Here is a 20,099-nt window from a genome sequence, read left to right on the forward strand (position 1 = left end):
GGGGAGGGGCAGAGAGAGAGAGTCCCGAGTATGCTATACGATGAGCACGGAGCCTGACATGGGACTTGATCTCCCAACTGTGAGATCATGACCTGAGCCGAAATCAAGAGTTAGATGCTGAACTGACCTGAGCCGCCTGGGCACCCCTAGGGTGTTGTAATTTATATGATAAGTCATAAAGGTCTGAACTAGGACAATTGCAGAGACAATTGAGGTGAATAGCTTTTTAAAGGGTTATTCAAGGGTTGGAATTAATATGGCTTGGACATTTAATAAATGTGGACTGAGTAAGCACAAGGGATAAGTGAAGAGTAATCTCCAGGTTTCCTGTTGGGGCATCTGGATAGATAGTGGTGCCATTAATGGAGAGAGGCTGCAGGAGGAAGAAGGAGAGCAGATTTGAGAGGAGGATGAAATTCATTTAGATAGAATCAAATTCAAAACCTATGAGACATTCAGGTGGGCATGTCCTCGAGATAATTAGGTAGGACTGTATCTTTGGGAAAAGGTTTAAAGATTTTTGAATCTTTGGAGTAGTTGTCACAGTTAAAACCGTAAGAGTAAATATCAATCCAGTGGGGTATGTAGGGTAAGAAAAGGACCAAAGATAGTACCCTGAAAAACATCAGCTTTGGGATGAGTGACAGAGGATTCTATGAGAGAACCTGAGCAGGTTCTCACTAGGATGAACAGAAAACTAAATGTTTATAAACTATGGAGATTGCCTCTTGCTTCCATTCATTTATTTTTCGCTATCTACTAGTCTTGCCTAACAGTAAGTAATATTCCTTTCTGACGTTTATAATAGGCAGGGAGAATTCTCTAAACCCCAGAGGGGTAGTGATGGTACTGCCTTACGATTTTTGTATCATTTTAGGAATAGATTTGTATTTTAACTCATATTCTTAAAAGAATTTTCCTATTTCTTAGAACTGTTCCTGGGATAATAAAATAAGTAATAAAAATGGGGAAATAGTTGTGGTACCTGGCTCAGTCAGTTGAGCGTCCAACTTTGGCGCATGTCATGATCTCACGGTTCGTGGGTTTGAGCCCCATGTCCGGCTTTGTGTTGATACCATGGAGCCTGCTTGGGATTCTCTCTCTCCCTCTCCTTCTGCCTCCCCCGCCCTTGTTCATGCTCTCTCTCAAAAATAAATTAACATTAAAAAAAAATGGGGAAGTGGTATTTTATTATGAAGTCAAATCTCTTTGAAAAAAAAAATAAACCAGGAAATTCTGACTTGAAAGAAGACTGTTTCATGTCTACCATGGCAAGGGCTTTGGCTCAGCCCTGTTGATTGGGACTCTTCAACAATGAACAGGAACAGGAATGAAGAAATACTTGCCTCTGATCAGAGTTATATCAGAGTTATGGAAAAAAATTTCTAAAATAATATTTTGAGTTCTGTGCCAAAATATCCTAGACTAGCAAATATTTCAATATATTTGTGATACATAGTGATACATTGATTGGGCCACAAAGGATTGATTTTTTTTTTTTTTTCTGCTTTGAAATTTAACATTTTACCTTTATGTAAAGTCATGAGAACATGATCTTGCAGCACTCAGATACCTCTGGTAGAATACCGGTACTCCAACCCTCGTTGGTAAATAGCAGTTACAACCACTCTAGAGTTGTTTATACTGGCAATCATTAATTATTTTGGTAAGATTGTAATATGTAATATTAGAATATACCTACACCTTTGCACTTACTACTTTAGTTCCAATAAAGTTGCCTTCAGTAGGGTTAGGCTACTCGTAGAGGATTTGAGATAGTGGAGTGAGCAGGTTGGTAGTTGGTTCCTACAGTGTTTTTCTGTTGTTGTTGTTGTTGTTTGTTTGTTTGTTTTTTTACAAACATAAACATCCTCAAACATTTTTATGAAGAATTAAAATATGTGAAAAATACTTGGAGGTTATTTGGTACAATGTATCTCTTTTGGTACAATTTATCTCTTCATAGAATATTTAATTTTAAGCTTTAATCCAGTGTTTTTTAATAAAGAAGAGACAAATTCGTCTATGTGTAAATATAACTATTTAGACTTTCTTGTGAAACTTTCTCATGTAACTGCAATTACTTGATCATACTGTGCCTTTATAGAAATGTCCTATAGCTTCAAATATATATGCCTTTGTCTTTCAAAGTCTATATTGTATATTAAGAAACATGCAGCAGAGTGAATTCATTTTGATAAGCACTATCTTTTCAAAGCATTGGTAACTTTTAGTGACATTTGGCAATGTATTTGTAGATGTGCATAAAAATATAAATTCTTGCCGTCTGACATGGGTTTTTCTGGCTTTCTGTGCCTTGATCATTCAATGTTTTGCTCTTAGTCACCTAAACTTTTCACCAATTGAATTTCAGTTTTTCACAGTTTGTGTTTTGACCTTTTTTTTTTTATTTATTTTTTTCATATTTCTATCATTCTGGTGCAGGCATTTCTGATCTGCAATTGTTCTGTAATATGTCTTAGTAAATTGTAAGTGATACTGAAAGCATAATACATATACTGATTTTACTTAAGGCATAGTTAAGTATTTTTAGATCCAAATCAGTTACCTAGAGCTTTGAAATTAAACCTGTTTTGTACTTACACACTGAATGTGTGCAGTCGGATTTTAAACACAAACTCTGTTTCCAGAAGTGTAAGTTTTAGGAAAAATGTTTTAACTTTGTTGCACAGAAATGTTTGCAGATCAGCATTGCTAACTACCAAAAAAGAAGTAACATACATGTCATCTGACTTTTAGTTGTGCTTTCATGTTGCTGCAGTGAAGTTCTGTGCATCAAAATAATTGGCCTTCATGTACTAGATGTGATTCAATTACATCTTAAGTTTTTAATGGAAATATGCAAACTGAGTGAATCCTAATTTTTCCATATATTTTTATAGCCGTATTGTCTCTGAGAGCATCTCATTGCCATCTTCTTTTTCTGTTTATTAGCCAATCAGGAAAAACTTGCCATCTTTAAATTTTTTAATTTGCTGGATTTTATGCAGAACTATTTAAATACTATAATTTTTAAATATCTAGTTGTGACAAAGATCACTTAATTTTCCCAGAGCTTTACTTCATGGAAATGGCTTCTCCCCCCGCAGTTAAGCTTGCTTTTCTTCAGAGCAATATTTATGTATTTTAAAGACAGTTCCCAGTAACGACACATATAGTTAAATCTTGCTTATGATGAAACATTTTAAAGAGCTTTTAAAAATGTTTCGTCAGATTCATGTTTATCTTACCAATAACAAGAGAAATCTTTGAGTTTCATTAGTTAGTATCTCTTAACATGAAGAGATATCTATTTGGAGAGTTATCAGAAACTTTGAAATCCTACCTAATTTTACTTAGTATCCTTAGGTACTCTGCATTTAGAATTAACACATTTACTTCAGAATGGTCTTAAATAAAAATTGAAAGACAAACTGTTTCTACCCTTTGGCTTTAAATGAAACCTAAAACCCATAGGAACATTTTTTGAGGTATGTGTTTAACATATCTATGCTTGTTTGTAGAAAACAGACATTTGTTGGTAGAAAAACTTACAGCTATGACAACATTTGTTAAATATTTAAACCGTATTTCTTCAATATCTTAATGAAGGGATATATTCACTAATGTTCCTGTATATTGATTTATAACATTATTCTATATAATGCATTTAAAAATACCCTTAACTTTTTTTTTAAGTATATTTTCTTGGACTTGATCTAAGTTTTTGTCTTTTCCCCTAAACTATGTCACCTGAAAACGTTCCGTTGCATTTTCTTACCTCCAGTGAGGGAAGTACAAGCACCCAGATGACTACTATTTTTATTTACCTAAATGAGAGTATGCCATAGATTTTATTTTTAAATAGAGCTATTCCTTGTCAGACAGCTAGAACATTTGATCAACAATCCCCCTGAATTCTAAAACTATGGAAAACATTCACCAGTTTGCTTGCAAACCAACTCTGCTGCATGCGTTCACAAATTTCATAAAGATTGCATGCTTTCTGTTTTCAATACAGATTGTATTTTTTTTTCATACCCATCCTTGCTTTTTATTTTTTTATTTTTGTTTCCCCTTTCTTGGTTGGATGCCTGTGTGTGTTTATTCCAAATCCCTGTCCAGTCCTGGAGTTTGAACTACGGAAAGCCAAGGAGACCATTCAGGCCCTCCGAGCCAACCTGACAAAGGCTGCAGGTGGTGTACATAAAACTTTTTTGAGACTTTTTCTACTTTGACGATGTAGAAGTAGCTGAGATATTTTCAAATGTAAAGTAGTAAAGTATTATTTATATTTTCTTCCACCAGAACATGAAGTTCCTTTACAGGAACGAAAAAATTACAAATCAAGTCCTGAAATTCAGGTGGGTGAATGACAGACCTAAAAGTATCTTCCACATAAAATGGTAGCACAAGTATTGATGGAAGGACGCTTATAGTATTGTATCTTTTATTTTGCCTGTAGGAACCAATCAAACCTCTTGAAAAGAGAGCTCTAAACTTCTTAGTCAATGAATTTTTATTGAAGAATAACTACAAGCTTACATCAATAACCTTTTCAGATGAAAATGACGATCAGGTACAATTACTTTTTTTTTTTTTTTTTTTTGGACAATGATTTGTTTCCTTTTCACTTACAACGTACTTACTTTCTTTTTTACCTAGTTTCTTTAGTTTTCTAGAAGTCATACAGTAAACTTCTATAATGCTAGTTACCAGACGCTTGTGCACCCACACAGTCGAGTATTCTTTTGGTCATCCTCCCATTGCCACACTCCACTTTGTCACTGTCTTGCTCCCACTACCTCTATTTCATCTTATTAAGATCTCCGCCTTCTAAACAGCTCTGTTTTCACGTCAGCCATCTCCTGCCTACTACTTTAAATCCTTCCTTATCAATTCTAAACTCCAAAGCACTCTCAACTTTTGTTTTAGCTTATCCTCCACCTGCCTCACCAAAATTAGCTTTTCCCTGTTTATTATAATCTTGCCAAACAGAAGGGCTGGCATCCCCCTCAGCATATCTGGTTCCTTCGGAGTTTTGTGCTTTTGTTCGTTCTTTCCCCTTGTCACTGAAATACAATTAGTTCCCCTGTCCCCTTGTTGCCATGTGCCTTGTAAATACCTAAACCTTTTCCATGAGCGTGCACACAGGTCATCACCTTTCCAAGATCTTTCCTTCTGCCTCAAGATAGAAACTTTCTCCTCTCTCAATTCTTGACAGTTCTTTAATTATAGTACAGATGATACTTTCTTTATGTCCTCACTCTGGAATGGTGAAAGCCCCTGAATGGCAACAATATTTTATTCCTTTTTCTAAACACCTGGTAGATATCCAATAAATGTTTGTTGAATATAGATGGATGAATGGACATTTGAATCATATGTGCAATAGTCATTTAATAATTTTTTTAAAGCTTAAATTTGTTTAGTTCTTGTTGTAAGCCAAGGACTGTGTTAAGACCTTAATATACATTTTATTTTATCCTTGCAAAAATCCTCAGAGGTAAGTATACCCATTTTACAGATGATATGTTTAAGTTTCCAGTTAATTTATAACAGTAATAAATGGAGACAGGAATTTCATACTTGAGTCTGATTTCTCCAAAGCCCCCACTTTTATTTTTTTTTTTTTTTTTTAATTTTTTTTTTTCAACGTTTATTTATTTTTGGGACAGAGAGAGACAGAGCATGAACGGGGGAGGGGCAGAGAGAGAGAGGGAGACACAGAATCGGAAACAGGCTCCAGGCTCTGAGCCATCAGCCCAGAGCCCGACGCGGGGCTCGAACTCACGGACCGCGAGATCGTGACCTGGCTGAAGTCGGACGCTTAACCGACTGCGCCACCCAGGCGCCCCAGTTTTTCCAAAGCCCCCACTTTTAATACCTGCCTTATATCTGCTTCAGATTTAAACGTCAATAATGGCTATTGTCATTATTCAAATAAAGTCTCAAAGGAATAAGAGTATCACATTTAGAACATTCAGATGAATATGGCATAGTTTCTCAAAGAAGGTTTCCCAAATAAATTATAAATAAATAAGTTACAAGATACCAAATTAGTACTAAATTTTGATGTGTTAGAGAAAGAATGATAGGACAATATATTTGCATGTGATTGATTACTCTGGAATTTTATAAAGCTCTTCAAAAAATCTTTGCCCTTAGAATGCTTGAGGTGCTATGCCTTTTTGTACTTCAGTAATAAAATTGTGTTAGACTGAATTCAAGAGAATACTTTATGTACAGCAAACCAAAGAGCAGCTATTTGGATTCTGAAAATTGTTGAAAGCATTTTTAATAATATAAATTAGATTAGAGGCACCTGGGTGGCTCAGTCAATTAAGCATCCAACTCTTGATCTCTGCTTAGGTCAGGATCTCATGGTTCACGAGTTCAGCTGCACGTCGCGCTGTGCTAATATTGCAAGGCCTGCTTGGAATTCTCTCTCCCTCTGTCTCTCTGCCCCTACCCCACTTGTGCACACTCTCTCTCTCTCAAAATAAATAAATAAACTTAGAAAAAAATTTTTTAAGAAAAATAATATAAATTAGATTCAAACAGCTATAACAAGAAAGCAAGCAGATTAAATTGCTTGCTTACCCACCAGAGATTACACTAAATTTATGTAGTTTAGAATAATAAAGGAAGAACAAAATTAATGCCATCAATGAGTTTACTTGTAAATAATGGGTACAATTTATGAACTAAGATTTTCTTCATATAGACATGTTCTATGATTTCATGCAAATATTTAAGTATATTTTATCAGTTGAAAATTAACGCAATTTAAAAGTTAAGAGTTAACGTTTTTAAGAGATTTCATAAAAAGATTTCATAAAATGTGCAACAATTTGACATCTAAAACAGTTAAACCTGTTTACCTAGAACATGGAGAAACTTACAAGAATAATATTAGACAGTGGAAGATAGATGTAAAATAAGTTCACAGTGTTGTTTACCTACTTGGACCTTACACTTTGACCTTACAACAACATTATGATTATGTTGGGTTTTCAAGATATTAGCCTGTAAGGAATAAAATGAATCTCAAAAATGCAGGATAAAATTTCATCATAGTTTTTTTTTAATGTTGTTATTATTTATCTTTTAGGATTTTGAACTATGGGATGATGTAGGATTAAACATTCCAAAACCTCCAGACTTACTGCAACTCTACCGAGATTTTGGAAACCATCAGGTGACTGGGAAAGATCTTGTGGATGTGGCCAGTGGTGTAGAAGAAGATGAATTAGAGGCTCTTACACCAGTTTTAGGCAACCTTCCTCCAAGCCTTGAAACTCCTCAGACTGTAGAGGTGAGTAATACTAACTAACTAGTCAAGTCCACAAAAAGTTTTTAAACTGTGTAAAAGCATGCTATGAGATCTTGAGTTTCTGTTTTTCTCCCATTTTGATTTTAGAACTCCTTACTAGTACAGAAATTAGAAGATAAAATTAGTTTATTAAATAGTGAGAAATGGTCTTTGATGGAGCAAATCAGAAGACTTGAAAGGTTAGTACTTAATGATTTCTAAAAAATCTCTTAAAGATTTAAAAGAAATTGGCACGTTATATAAATATATAAGATAACATTTCAGTTGTAAAACGTAATTTTTCATATTCTAATACTTCTGAAAAAATGTCTTTTAATTGCTTTATATATTTAATATCTTCTTCCCCCCACCCCCTGCAAAAGTTATTAAGTAGTTGTAGTAATCATATAATTGATTAACTCTTGGAACCACGGAATAAGATAGTGTTTATTAGTTGTGTCAGTATTAATAACTCCCTCACACTAATGTTGTAAATATTTCCCACAGATTATCTCATTAATCCTTCTTGTAATCCTGTGGGTTGGATGCAGTTTTTCCCATTTTGCAAATACAGAAAAGTACCAGTTCAAAGCAGAGTTTATAAGGCCATTTTTATGCTTCATTGAGTTTGTAGCTATACTTTTAGGTATATGAAGCATTCGTGTATATGGTACAGAAAAGATTAATCAGTTGCCAACCAATTTTCTATTAATATGTTATATGTTTAATGAATTAAATCTATTACAAGGTTTATGCTATTGCCAAAGTTTTAAGAAATATACTTGTTCTCTGATAATTTCTCTTTCTTTCTACAGTGAAATGGACTTCCTCAAAAATGAACACTTTGCCATCCCAGTGGTTTGTGACTCTGTTCAGCCTTCTTTGGATCATAAAGACTCTGAAGACACTGGACAGAATCCAGTTATAAATAGTTCAGACAAGGAAAAAGACAAGGATATCCATCTCTCAAAATCAGATGAAGTGGATTCCTCTATTCCTAAGGAGAATTTCCCAAGTTCTCTCCCCAGGAGAGAAAAAGAAGAAATGCCCTCTTCTTCTCCATCAAGTAAAAACACAGTCCATTTTGATAAACCCAATAGGTTAGTATGCATCCTGTGTCTTGAAGTGCATCTTTCATGTATTTTGTTTCTTGCCAAACTGGAGGAGCTTCATTGTTTATTTTGCAGGTCACGTGTATGAACTTTTACATTTGTCATGAAATGAACGCATAGCAAAGTACGTCTCAAAAAAACCAAACAACAGCAAAAAAAAAACCTATCACAAAGTCATTACTAAGTGAAATTATATTAAAGAGGATTAGAACATAAATGGGGTAGCTTCTGTCTTAGCCAAGTACTTAAACTCATAAAATAATATGTATGTTCCGCTGGTAGTGGTTGATTTTTACCTTTTCTCTATCCAGTCATTAACAGACTCAGTATGAGCTGTTGGTATTACAGTTACCAATGTAAATAGGGGAATTGTTTCTGCTCCTAATCCTTTCTCCTGTGTCTGCTCCCATTACTAATATTGTATTATTAATATCCTCTTGATTCATTTAATTTTTGTTGGGTCTCAGTGATTGAACTTTTTTTTTTTTTTTCAACGTTTATTTATTTTTGGGACAGAGAGAGACAGAGCATGAACGGGGGAGGGGCAGAGAGAGAGAGGGAGACACAGAATCGGAAACAGGCTCCAGGCTCTGAGCCATCAGCCCAGAGCCCGACGCAGGGCTCGAACTCACGGACCGCGAGATCGTGACCTGGCTGAAGTCGGACACTTAACCGACTGCGCCACCCAGGCGCCCCTCAGTGATTGAACTTTGATGAGAAAATAATGGCACCTGCCCTTTTACGATCCAGGTTTTCCAGTGGAGGAGAGAATATAATTAAAAATGTTTTCAGGTTATAATATGAAAAAGTCATTTTAAGAAAAGAATATTTACTATACTCTTTTTTATATTTTAGGCACAGTTCTAAATTCTTTATGTATCCTAATTTATTTAATCCTCACAAATATCCTATGGTGTATTCTGAACCACACAGTCATGCTTCCTCTCCCTATTTTTTTTTATAGTTTATTTATTTATTTTTGAGAGAGAGAGAGCAAGCAAGCCAGGGAGGGGCAGAGAGAGATTGAGAGAGAGAGAGAGAGAGAGAGAGAGAGAATCCCGAGCAGGCTCTGCACTGTTAGCACAGAGCCCAGTGCAGGGCTTGAACTCACGATCCGTGAGATCATGACCAGAGCTGAAACCAAGAGTCTGACGCTTAACTAACTGAGCCACCTAGGCGCCCCTCCTCTTCCTATTGAATAGATGGATATTACACCTAATATTGGGGTATAATAGGAAAGCATGACTGATTTCTTTTAGATTTTACTCATTGTTAATAAGAAGTATGTGATTTTTGTATTTTATTTTTTTAAGAAAATCTTTCCACTGATGAGCCACAACCTTTTGTATACCCACTAGCCATACTTTTTCTTTAGGTATAAGGGAGGTTACAGAGTTGAAGTAGATATGGCTCAGTCCTCAAGGTACATTTTTTTTCTAGTAGGGTAAGATAGAGTTATAAAAATCTGTTATGATATGCAACCATAATGGCATTTGTAGTAGTTCTTTAGTATTTTGGAGTACTTCCGTTTGTTTCTTTTGATATGCCAAAGCCACTTCCTAGAGAAAGATGGTCGTTCAATTTGTTCAACTAATTTTTTTAGCCCTTAACTAACTATATGCCAGGTGGTATCAACAAGGAATAGAGTGGAAGGCAAAACATGCTGTGATCCCTTCAGTCACAAACCTTATAGTGTGAGAGATGAGCAATCAGACAATCATAATAAAGTATGAAAAATAGTAATATAAGAGAAGTGCGGCTTGCTTTGGGAACACACGATCAGGGCACCTAAGCTAGTCATCAGAGCAGGAAAGGTTTCAGGGAAGAAGTGTCTAACCTGAGACCTAACAACCAAGTCGGAGTTAACCAGACAAAGAGATAGGAGGAAGGGTGTTCCCTCTCAGGGAGGAGAGGAGAATACCGCATGTTTGGGGAACTAAGAAGAATCTAGTAAGGTTTAAGCAGAGACTAAGACATACAAGCCATTTTACCTCATGGGACATGATGGTATCTAAGTTTTAGAGAGTCCTCTGAGGTAGAGGTGATTGGAAGGTAGCAAGACTGGTAGAAAGAAGACTAACAGGACATCTGTTGGAAGAATCCAGGTAAGAAAGAAGCGGGTAGAATTTTAGATAAAAGGTAAAAGCTTGGTTGGATTTGAGGTTAAAAGAAAGGGAGAGATAAAGGCTGATTTGTGGTTTCTCACTTGGGCAGTTCAATGGGTTATGGAGAGTCTCCTGAAAGAATATGGGAAAAGGAACATAAATGAGCAAATAGACTCAAATTTGGTACATTACTGTAACTGTCATCATAGAAATTACTGAATGCCACTTTGTAGTGTGTACTAAATAAGCTCCGTTTTGTAACTTTTAGTGTTATCCTTTTGTGGATTGAGCACGTGAAGTACATCTCAGTCATGTTTTATGAATACTACTACATAGAAACTAGTGTCTTTTTAGAAATATAAATGTTTTAACCTCATTTATTTAACATGAATAAGTTAATGTTTTTAATTACAAAAAAATACTTTCTTTACAAAATACCTTGAATGTTGACTGAACCTCTGCTTCATTTATTTTAATTTTTCCCTCTTTTATGTGGCTTTCTAACATTAAGGTTTATCATTTTATCATTAGATAGGGCTGCAAAACTTTGATTCCTGTCAGCAACTTGTATCCACTATCTACCTTTCTGGGACCACTGAGAATTGGAGACAAAAAAGTCCTCATTTCAGATTTTGCAAATCCTTTCTATAATCGTTGACCTGCTGTACCCTTCAGGTTTGATCCATTGATATTTACAGGCTGCTCACTCACATAACATCAAACAACTTTAAGATCAGCAGTGACTGCTAATTTTTTCCCCTGTATAATTCTCTGCTGAAGTGTCCTTCAAGTCATTGGTGGCTGAAAAATCTAGTCAGCATTTGAGGGGCAGGATTAATGCAGGAATGGGAGTTATAATGTGCCGCTTACCTTCTAAATGCCAGTGATAACTATTTGGTATTGTCCCCTTTTCATCCAATTTTTCTTCTAGGAAATTGTCTCCTGCTTTCCACCAAGCTCTACTTTCTTTTTGTCGAATGTCAGCAGATAGTCGTTTAGGATCAGAGGTAACTTATACCATTTTTGTCTTGGAACTTTATTAAAACACTTGGTTTTTCTTCTCAGTATCTCATCCAAAAGCAACTGTGATAAGACTATTTCAAATACCCATCTATTTTTTAAAATAATGCTCTAAGAATAGTTCCTAAAATTTTAAACTTTGAAGGAAGATAGTTGATTATTTCTCTGTTCTTTGGATTAAAGTTTATTTAGTATTAAATTGACTTTTTGTAGTCTGTTTTTAATTTGTTATGTCTACTGACCTATGGTAATACGCCTCTCTTTGGTACAATTCAGAAAACCAATGTAAGGATACACATTGTTTATATTTTAGTTATTTTTAGATGACTCCATTATTTTTTACTTCATTAGTAATGGTTATCTTCAATTGCTGGGTCTGTTAGCTCTCAGATTAGTTTTCCTCAAATGCTTTGTAATTGTGGGAGGTTGGTCTTGAGAGGGTATTTCATGAAAATTTTTTTCTATCTTTATACTCACTTCTCCCTTTCTGGTTGTTTTGTGGTTGATCCCACTTGACCGCCCGCGGGCTTCTGTTTCACAATGTCATTGAGAACGTGAAAGAGCTAGAGGCTGGTTTGGATGCATTTCTGGCCTCTGGCCATCCTCCCTGCAAGACTGGGTCAGCCTCCACGGGCCTCCTCTTGCATGCAGCTTTGTTCTATAAACTATCACTGTAATCATAGATTGTAGCAACGTGGGCATCTTTTCAAGAATAAAAAAAAAAAAAAAAAAAAAAGATCATTGAGGCTGCCTCAGTCCTATGTTATCCCTACTTGTTCCCAGAACTGCAGCCTAGTGGGGCTCTTTGGATTCACCCTTGCTTCTTACTGGTGTTTTCGATCCATTTCTTGCTTACGGAAATGTTGATCCTGTTTGGGAACACAGTTATTGTTGACGATGGTGATGTTCTTGTTATTATCATTGCCATCAGAAGTTGGAATTTTGGATGTGTATTTGGAGCAGAGGTGGCAGGGTCTAAAGTATGAACTTCAGGTGCCATCACACATGGAAGTCCTACACTGTCATCATAATAAATACTGTCATCGTTTATTAATTCTTTGGTTTTTCTAGGTGTCTCGGATTGCAGACAGTGAGAAAAGTGTCATGTTAATGCTGGGACGCTGCCTGCCACACATTGTTCCTAATGTGCTGTTGGCAAAGAGAGAGGTGAGACACATAAAAGTGTTTTCATCCCAGTAATCTCATCGTGTTGTCCATTTTTTGTCATTTTGAAGTTTAGTGTTATATTTTTATTTTGTTAAAGTCTATTACTTGCAATCATATTCTTACTTTTGTGCATGCATCTCTGCTCCTAGAGAATGGTTTTACACCTCTGTCAGGTGAGTTCGGTAAAACTGCATGGTATTCATGTTTTCCCAATTTTGCTTAAAGCATCATTAGCTTCTGCAGCACTAACTATTACTGTAGGTCCATTTATGTGCCATGAATACTGTCCGTTTTTTAACTAATTTATTTGATCTCTGCTCTCGATACGATATGCTTAATATGTCTACAAAAATACACCCTGTGTGTTGAAAATTAACTGAGACTAATAATGTTAACTTTTTTCCTAAATGTACTCGTAGTTACCTATTGTTAGTTTTATTATATTTGTCAATAATTATACTTGTCTTATGATGATAGGATAGTTATAGCATTGACTACAGTAACTTTTGAAAGTACCTTCTTTTGTTTTTCTTGTAGCTAACTTGTTATTGACACATGCTTAAAATATCCAAACTATAGTAGCCAATATATTTTAGCACACTTAGCCTTTGTTGTGAGCCGCACTGTAGAGAGTTATCTTTAGAGTTCTATTTAGCCAAGAAAAGACTAATAAAAAGTTACTGTTATCTAATTTAAATGCCAGTGGATGATTTCTTTGTAATCAAGTTTAATAATTTACTTGAATAATTCAGTTTATGAAATCGACTTCCAGTTCACAGCATTTTTTTAAATAAAAAAACGGGTTAAGAATATTTTAGAATGTATCCTATCAGTTTCTTCTATCATCTTCTTAATATTTACCACTGATTTCAATCATAATCCATGGGACCTACAGTATGATAGGTACACAATGCATTGGCAAAACCATATAAAGCTTATTCTTAATTATTTGTTTAGCACAAGAAATTTGTACTGATCCTCAAGAAGACTTACATGTAGAGACTTACATGTAAAACTTATATTAAAAACGTTTATTCCTATAGGTGTTTTGGATTTAAAAAAAGATTTAAAAGACTGTTTTCTTACTGGTGGTTTTATTTTACCTAGTATATAAAAATAGTGGTGAGATATTAATACATGTGGAAAATTTTCTGTATCTTGAAGGATCAGTGTCCAATTTCAGATTGTTTTGCAGTTCTGCCTGGCAGAATGGTGTTTGAGCTTCTTTTCCTTTTTTAGCTTGTAACATAATCAATGCAATGCATTAATGTTTGCATCCCTTTTACTATATTTCCTTAATATAATCTTTAAAATATCACCAAAGCCTAATTGTTATGAGATGCAGTTTAAGCCTTTTTTATTTTAATTTCCCCTTTTTTTATCATAAAAGACTCTACCACTAAAATCTGATTGTACTGCATGAAGTATTTATGAATTTGCATCATCAGTAATCAGATACATTATATATAAATATATATGTTAAGCATATGTATTTATACATACATATTTTGTTTGTGGTATGATGTTTACTTTTCTGGCTGACCTTAGTTTTTGTATTTAAAAAATATATACTTATAATTTCATGAAGAAGTGATCGTTTATCTGTTTATTTGTATGTTATTCTATCAGAAAATTTACCATTTGTATCAAAAGTTGTATTTTCTTGAAATTAAATTGGTAAATAATGAAGTTTATTTTGGTTTGGTTTGAAACCTATCCCAGGGCATGAAAGGACAAAACTTTTATTTCATTTCATCCTTTGATATTAGATTATTTTTATTTAATATTTCACCTTAATTCCTTAAATATATATTTTTAAAAAGGTCTTGTGATTAAAAGGTATTTTGATTTTTCTTATTTCTCAAGTTTTTATATAATCTCTTATCAGTATAAGCCTTTTTGTTGGTATGCAAATACAATTAAAACGTCCTTCAGTAAACTGATTGGTCATAATAATATCCTAGCTGCTTAATTAGAAAGAGGATTTAAGGTTTTGATTAAGTAATACATTCACCAGGTTTAACATCTTTTTAAATGTAAGAGGATAAACAACAAAAACTCTTCCCCTCTCCCTGAGCCACCATCTCACATGCAATAAATATTATTAGTTTCTAGTATATTTTATTAAGTCTTTTGCCCACTTTTTAATTGGGTTGTTTGTCTTTGCTTTTGAGTCATAGGAGTAAGAACAATTCTGGATATTAAACCCTTTTATATGATTTGCAGTATTTCCTCCCATTTGGTAGGTTGTCTTTTCACATTTTTGATAATGTCCTTTGGTGGACAAATGTTTTTCATTTTTATTAAGTCTGATTTATTTATTTTTTCTTTTGTTGCTTGTGTTTTTGGTATCAAATATAAGAATCTATTGACAAGTCAGAGGTCAGGAAGATTTATTTATCCCTGTGCTTCCTTCTAATAGTTTTATAGCTTTAGCTCTTAGATTTAGGTCATTAATCCATTTTGTATTTATATATGGAGTGAGGCAGGGATCCAGTTTTATTCTTTTCGTGTGATTATCCAGTTGTCCCAGCACGATTTGTTGAAATGTTTCCCCACTGAATAGTTATGGCATCATTGTCAAAAATCTTTTGTCTGCAGATGTTTGGATTTATTTCTAGACTCTCAGTTCTGTGAGACCAGTTCTTTTGGTCTTTTATGCTTATCTCTATGCCTGTACCAGCCACACTATTTTGATTACTGTAGCTTTGTACTAAGCCCCTTGCAGTTCCATAGGAATTTGATACTCCACTTTCATTTCTGCAGTAAAGGTCATTGGAATTTTGATAGGGATTGCACTGAATTTATAGATCACTTTGGAGAGTACTGCTATTCTAACAGCAGTAATTCTTCTAATTCATGAACATTGAATTCTTTTTATTTATCTATGTCTTTAATTGCTTTCAGCAATATTTTCTCATTTTCTGTGTACAAGTCTTTCACCTCCTTGTTTAACTTGTTCCTAGATGTTTCATTGTTTTGGACGGTATTATAAATGGAATTTTTCCCTTAATTTCCTTTCAGATTGTTCATTGCTCATTTATAGAAACAGAAATGATATTTCTGTGGTGATTTCATACCTTACAACTTTCCTGAATTAGTTTATTAGTTCTAGTAGGTTTTGGTGGATTCTATGTGATTTTCTTTATCTAGAATAACATTATCTGCAAATAGAGTTTTGCTTTGTCCTTTCCAATTTTGATGGCTTTTATTTCTTCTCTTGCTTAATTGCTCTGGCTAGGACTTATCGTACAATGGTGAATAGAGGTGTTTTGAGAAAGCAGATATTTTTGTCTTCTTCCTGATTTTATGGGGAAAACTTTTAGTCTTTCACCATGGAGTATGATACTGGCTGTGGGTTTTTCATAAATGCCCTTTATCATATTAAGAATATTTTCTTCTGTTCCTAGTTTGCAATATTCTTATCAAAAAAGGGTATTGAATTTTGTCAATACTTTTTCTGCATTGAGATGATTTTTATCCCTTCGTTCTCTTGATGTAGTATAATATGTTCTTGATTTTTCATGAACACCCTTGCATTGGGGTAGATCGCCCCCCAGTGGATTGAACCACCCTTGCATTCCGGGGTAGATCGCACTTCGTCATAATGTATAATTCTTTTAATAATGTTGTTGGATTTAGTATTTTTTTGTACATTTTTGCACATTTTTTTCACATTTTTGCATCTAAATTCATAAGATACATTGGTCTGCAGTTTTAACATTTATGAGAATTGTCTGGCCTAACATCTGGTCTGTCCTTGAGAATGTTCCATACTTGAGAAAAATATATATTTTGCTGTTGTCAGGTTGAGTGTTCCGTATCTGTCTATTAGGTTTAATTATTTTATAGTGTTCAGGTCCTCGATTTCCTTACTGATCTTCTATCTAGTGGTTTATCCATTATTGAAACTGAGATATTAAGGTCTCCAAATATTATTTTAGAGTTGCATTGTATTTTTTCAGAGATACTTTGTGTGTGTAAGCAAACTCAAATATATGATCTTTCTTCCATGACTCACACAAATGGTACTACACTCTATGCACTATTCTTTACTTTGCTTTTTTTTTCCATATAACATATTTTTGTTTCTTTCTATGTCAGTACATAAAGAACTTTCTCATTCTTAAGGCTGCATAATATCTAGTTGTTTTATAGTCTCATTTATTTTTTATTTTCTTTAATTTAAAAAAAATTATAGAGAGAGAGCACAAGTGAGAGAGAGGGACAGAGGGAGAGAGAGAATCTTAAACAGGCTCCAGGCTCATTGCAGAGCCCAACACAGGGAATGATTCCATGACCCTGGGATCATGACCTGAGCCAAAATCAAGAATCTGACTCTCAACTGACTGAGCCACCCAGGCATCCCTTTTTATAATAGTTTTTTAAACATGTTTTAAATTAGTGTTTTTTCAGATATTATTGGCCACACTCTCAGTAAGAGAGGCATTTTACCTGATGTGCCAGTATATAATTACAGATATAATTAAAATGAAAGTTTGGAAAAAAAATTTAAAAATAAAAAATAAAAAAAATAAAAAAATTAAAGTTTGACAAATCAAGCCTTACCTTTATGAAATATAAAACATTAAAATAGAAGATAATCAATATCAAACATGATTTTATAAATATTTTTAATTAATAAAGAGTATAGCTAAATAAATAATAAAAAAGAAAAACAATGCTCTTTATGATCCATTCAATTGATTTTATGACCCATTGTTTTAAAGGGGGGTGACATATGGGGCGCCTGGGTGGCGCAGTCGGCTAAGCGTCCGACTTCAGCCAGGTCACGATCTCGCGGTCCGTGAGTTCGAGCCCCGCGTCGAGCTCTGGGCTGATGGCTCGGAGCCTGGAGCCTGTTTCCGATTCTGTGTCTCCCTCTCTCTCTGCCCCTCCCCCGTTCATGCTCTGTCTCTCTCTGTCCCCAAAATAAATAAACGTTGAAAAAAAAATTTAAAAAAATAAATAAATAAATAAAAAATAAAGGGGGGTGACATAAAGGTTAATTAAAGCTATCTAATAAATTAAACTTTTATTTTTAATAAAAGTGGAAAGTGCAGTGAATATAGATGTTAGTGTTATTTGTTTTTTAAAAGATAAGCAAACACCCTCACTCAATCTTTTGGTCACAATGATAGCATTTTTCTAAATTTAACATACCATATTCCAAGTCTAAGATGCCATTAATTGTAATAATTAAGTACCTTTAAGAAAGAACTCCAATTAAACTATGACATCTTCTCCATTGTAAGGTACATCCCAATTTCAGAAGTAATAAAAAGTAAAAAAAAAAATTTTCCTCTTATATGCTGTTAAGTAATGATAATCTTTTTTTTTTTTTCACCAACTTATATATATATTTTTAAGTTTATTTTTTTTTTTTTATCTTGAGAGAGAGAGAGTGCAAGCAGGGGAGGAGCAGAGAGAGAGGGAGAGAGAGAAATCCCAAGCAGGCTCCATGTGGAGCCCAATATGGGGGTCAAACTCACGAACCATGAAATCATGACCTGAGCCAAGATCGAGTTAGGCGATTGACTGAGCCACCCAGGTACCCCTACGAACATGTTCTATTGATTTGGGAAGGAAAAGAAATCATGAACAAATTTTCTTTTTGTAGCTTATATAGTAATTCATTTTAATGGGTTCATTGAAGAACTTGAATCTTTCAAACCAAATTATAGAATAGAATAAATATATGTATTTAGTAAATAAGCTAAAGAAGTTGATTCTTCACAAGCTCTGCTTCAAATGCATTTGAAGGGGAAATTCTGTAATTTAAAAATAAGATTTCATAAAAGATTACTTCTAAAAGCATTCTTAAATAATACATCTAAATTTAACTTTTATTTTCATTCTATGCCAAGGAAATATGTGCCGTTCAGCTAGCTGACTCGGAAAAGCAAAGAAGTCTGGGCCCAGAATGGGGATGGGCAAGTGGAAATGGGGAATGAGTCCAAGCCTTTTTTTTGAGAGGTTGAAATTGTTCCAAAATTAGATTGGTGATGGTTGCACAACTCTGAATATACTAAAAACCACTGAATGTACACTTGAATTTTTATGATACATAAAATAAATCTCATTAAAGCTGGAAAAAAAAAAAAGAGACAAAGGAGAGAACCAATTGTCTAAAAGTTTTAAATATAGTTAGTATCTCTAAAGTATCTCATCTTGCGAGAAACCAAATTTTGCTCTTTTATATTGGCATTCACGTTTGCTCCCTGGTGAATTTTTTACCTATGTTTTTAACTAAGCCCAGGTAATTATAACTGAATGAGTGTTGAAGAGGACAAGGTTTCACTTGTACCCTTCTAGTTCTTTGGCTAGTCTAGTAATCAGTTTAACATAGGTCAGATTCATAGGAGAAAAATAAATTCACAGTTGCATGGGGGTCCCATAGCAACATAAGACCCAAGGACAAGCTGGGCAATTCAGTTTCCATCTTGAGCGAAGGAATGGGGTAAGAAAGAGGAGGAGGGTGATTCACAGGACAATAAGAAAAGAACAGATGTTTGGTGATTAGATGTTTCTCCTCCATACAGATGAGTCATTCAAATAAAATAGCTATCTCTTGGTGATAGCTCTTTCTGGCCAGGCCCCCTATCTAAATTCTTTTTGGTAGTTTAAGAGAGAGGTAAAGTTTTTCTTGAGGCTGCTGGATTTTGATTGGCTTTAGCTCAAAATAGTCAAAGTGACACATTTTTGGAGAGACTTGTTTTCAACCCCTGCAAGAGTTATGCAATAGAATAGTCAATAAGAATAGTAAAATAGTATGGTAAAGTGGTAAGCTTGGTCCATCTTCTTTACCTATTTAATGTGTATGTGTATGGATGTGTTAATTTTGGAAGTAAATCACATACTCTTTAGCAGTATCAGAGTTTTAAAGTCATTCAAATATTTTACGTAGGCTTCCTGAAGGTTGAGCCTCAGGAATTGTAATAATTCTAAGAATAGGTATTTTAGCAGCCTTTGAAGTATAGAACTTTTCCAGAGGTGAGTAATCTTGTTTTTCGTGTTTTTTTTTTTTTTCTTGTGTGAGTCTTTGTAATATTCTTTCCTTCTTCCTTTTTATTTCTTTTTTTAAAGTAAGCTCTATGCCCAACATGGGGCTTGAACTCATGACCCCAAGACCAAGAGTCAGTCACATGCTCTACCAACTGAGCCAGCCAGGCACCCCTCTTGCTTTCTTGCTTTCTTGTTTTCTTTCTTTCTAACTCTATTACTGTCAACATCTCGACAAGTTTAAGCTGAAAATCTAAATCAAAAGGTGTACACTTATCATAACTTGAATTTAAATTGTAATTTGGTATTGCTTAATTTCTAGGCAAAAGACTAGATGGAAAATTTTAAAATAACAACTACCCAAAAGTTTTAAATGAA

At 34.3% G+C, this 20,099-nt stretch overlaps 1 protein-coding gene across 10 annotated transcripts in view; it reads left to right on the plus strand.

The window, feature by feature from the left end:
- Window positions 1–20,099, plus strand: part of RELCH (RAB11 binding and LisH domain, coiled-coil and HEAT repeat containing) — a 116,146-nt gene that overhangs the window by 29,257 nt on the left and 66,790 nt on the right. For 5 of the 10 annotated variants that reach the window (XM_045459415.1, XM_045459411.1, XM_045459405.1 and 2 more), the window contains exons 3-11: window positions 4,126–4,197; window positions 4,309–4,364; window positions 4,466–4,579; window positions 7,115–7,318; window positions 7,424–7,515; window positions 8,131–8,415; window positions 11,464–11,539; window positions 12,624–12,719; window positions 12,869–12,892. In XM_045459415.1, the coding sequence (XP_045315371.1) occupies window positions 4,126–4,197; window positions 4,309–4,364; window positions 4,466–4,579; window positions 7,115–7,318; window positions 7,424–7,515; window positions 8,131–8,415; window positions 11,464–11,539; window positions 12,624–12,719; window positions 12,869–12,892 (1,019 nt within the window). The remainder of the gene's footprint in view (window positions 1–4,125; window positions 4,198–4,308; window positions 4,365–4,465; window positions 4,580–7,114; window positions 7,319–7,423; window positions 7,516–8,130; window positions 8,416–11,463; window positions 11,540–12,623; window positions 12,720–12,868; window positions 12,893–20,099) is intronic. The other 5 variants (XM_045459412.1, XM_045459409.1, XM_045459410.1 and 2 more) reach the window with 3 other exon arrangements.

The sequence above is a fragment of the Leopardus geoffroyi genome, chromosome D3 (assembly GCF_018350155.1).
Source record: "Leopardus geoffroyi isolate Oge1 chromosome D3, O.geoffroyi_Oge1_pat1.0, whole genome shotgun sequence".
NCBI lineage: Eukaryota > Metazoa > Chordata > Mammalia > Carnivora > Felidae > Leopardus > Leopardus geoffroyi.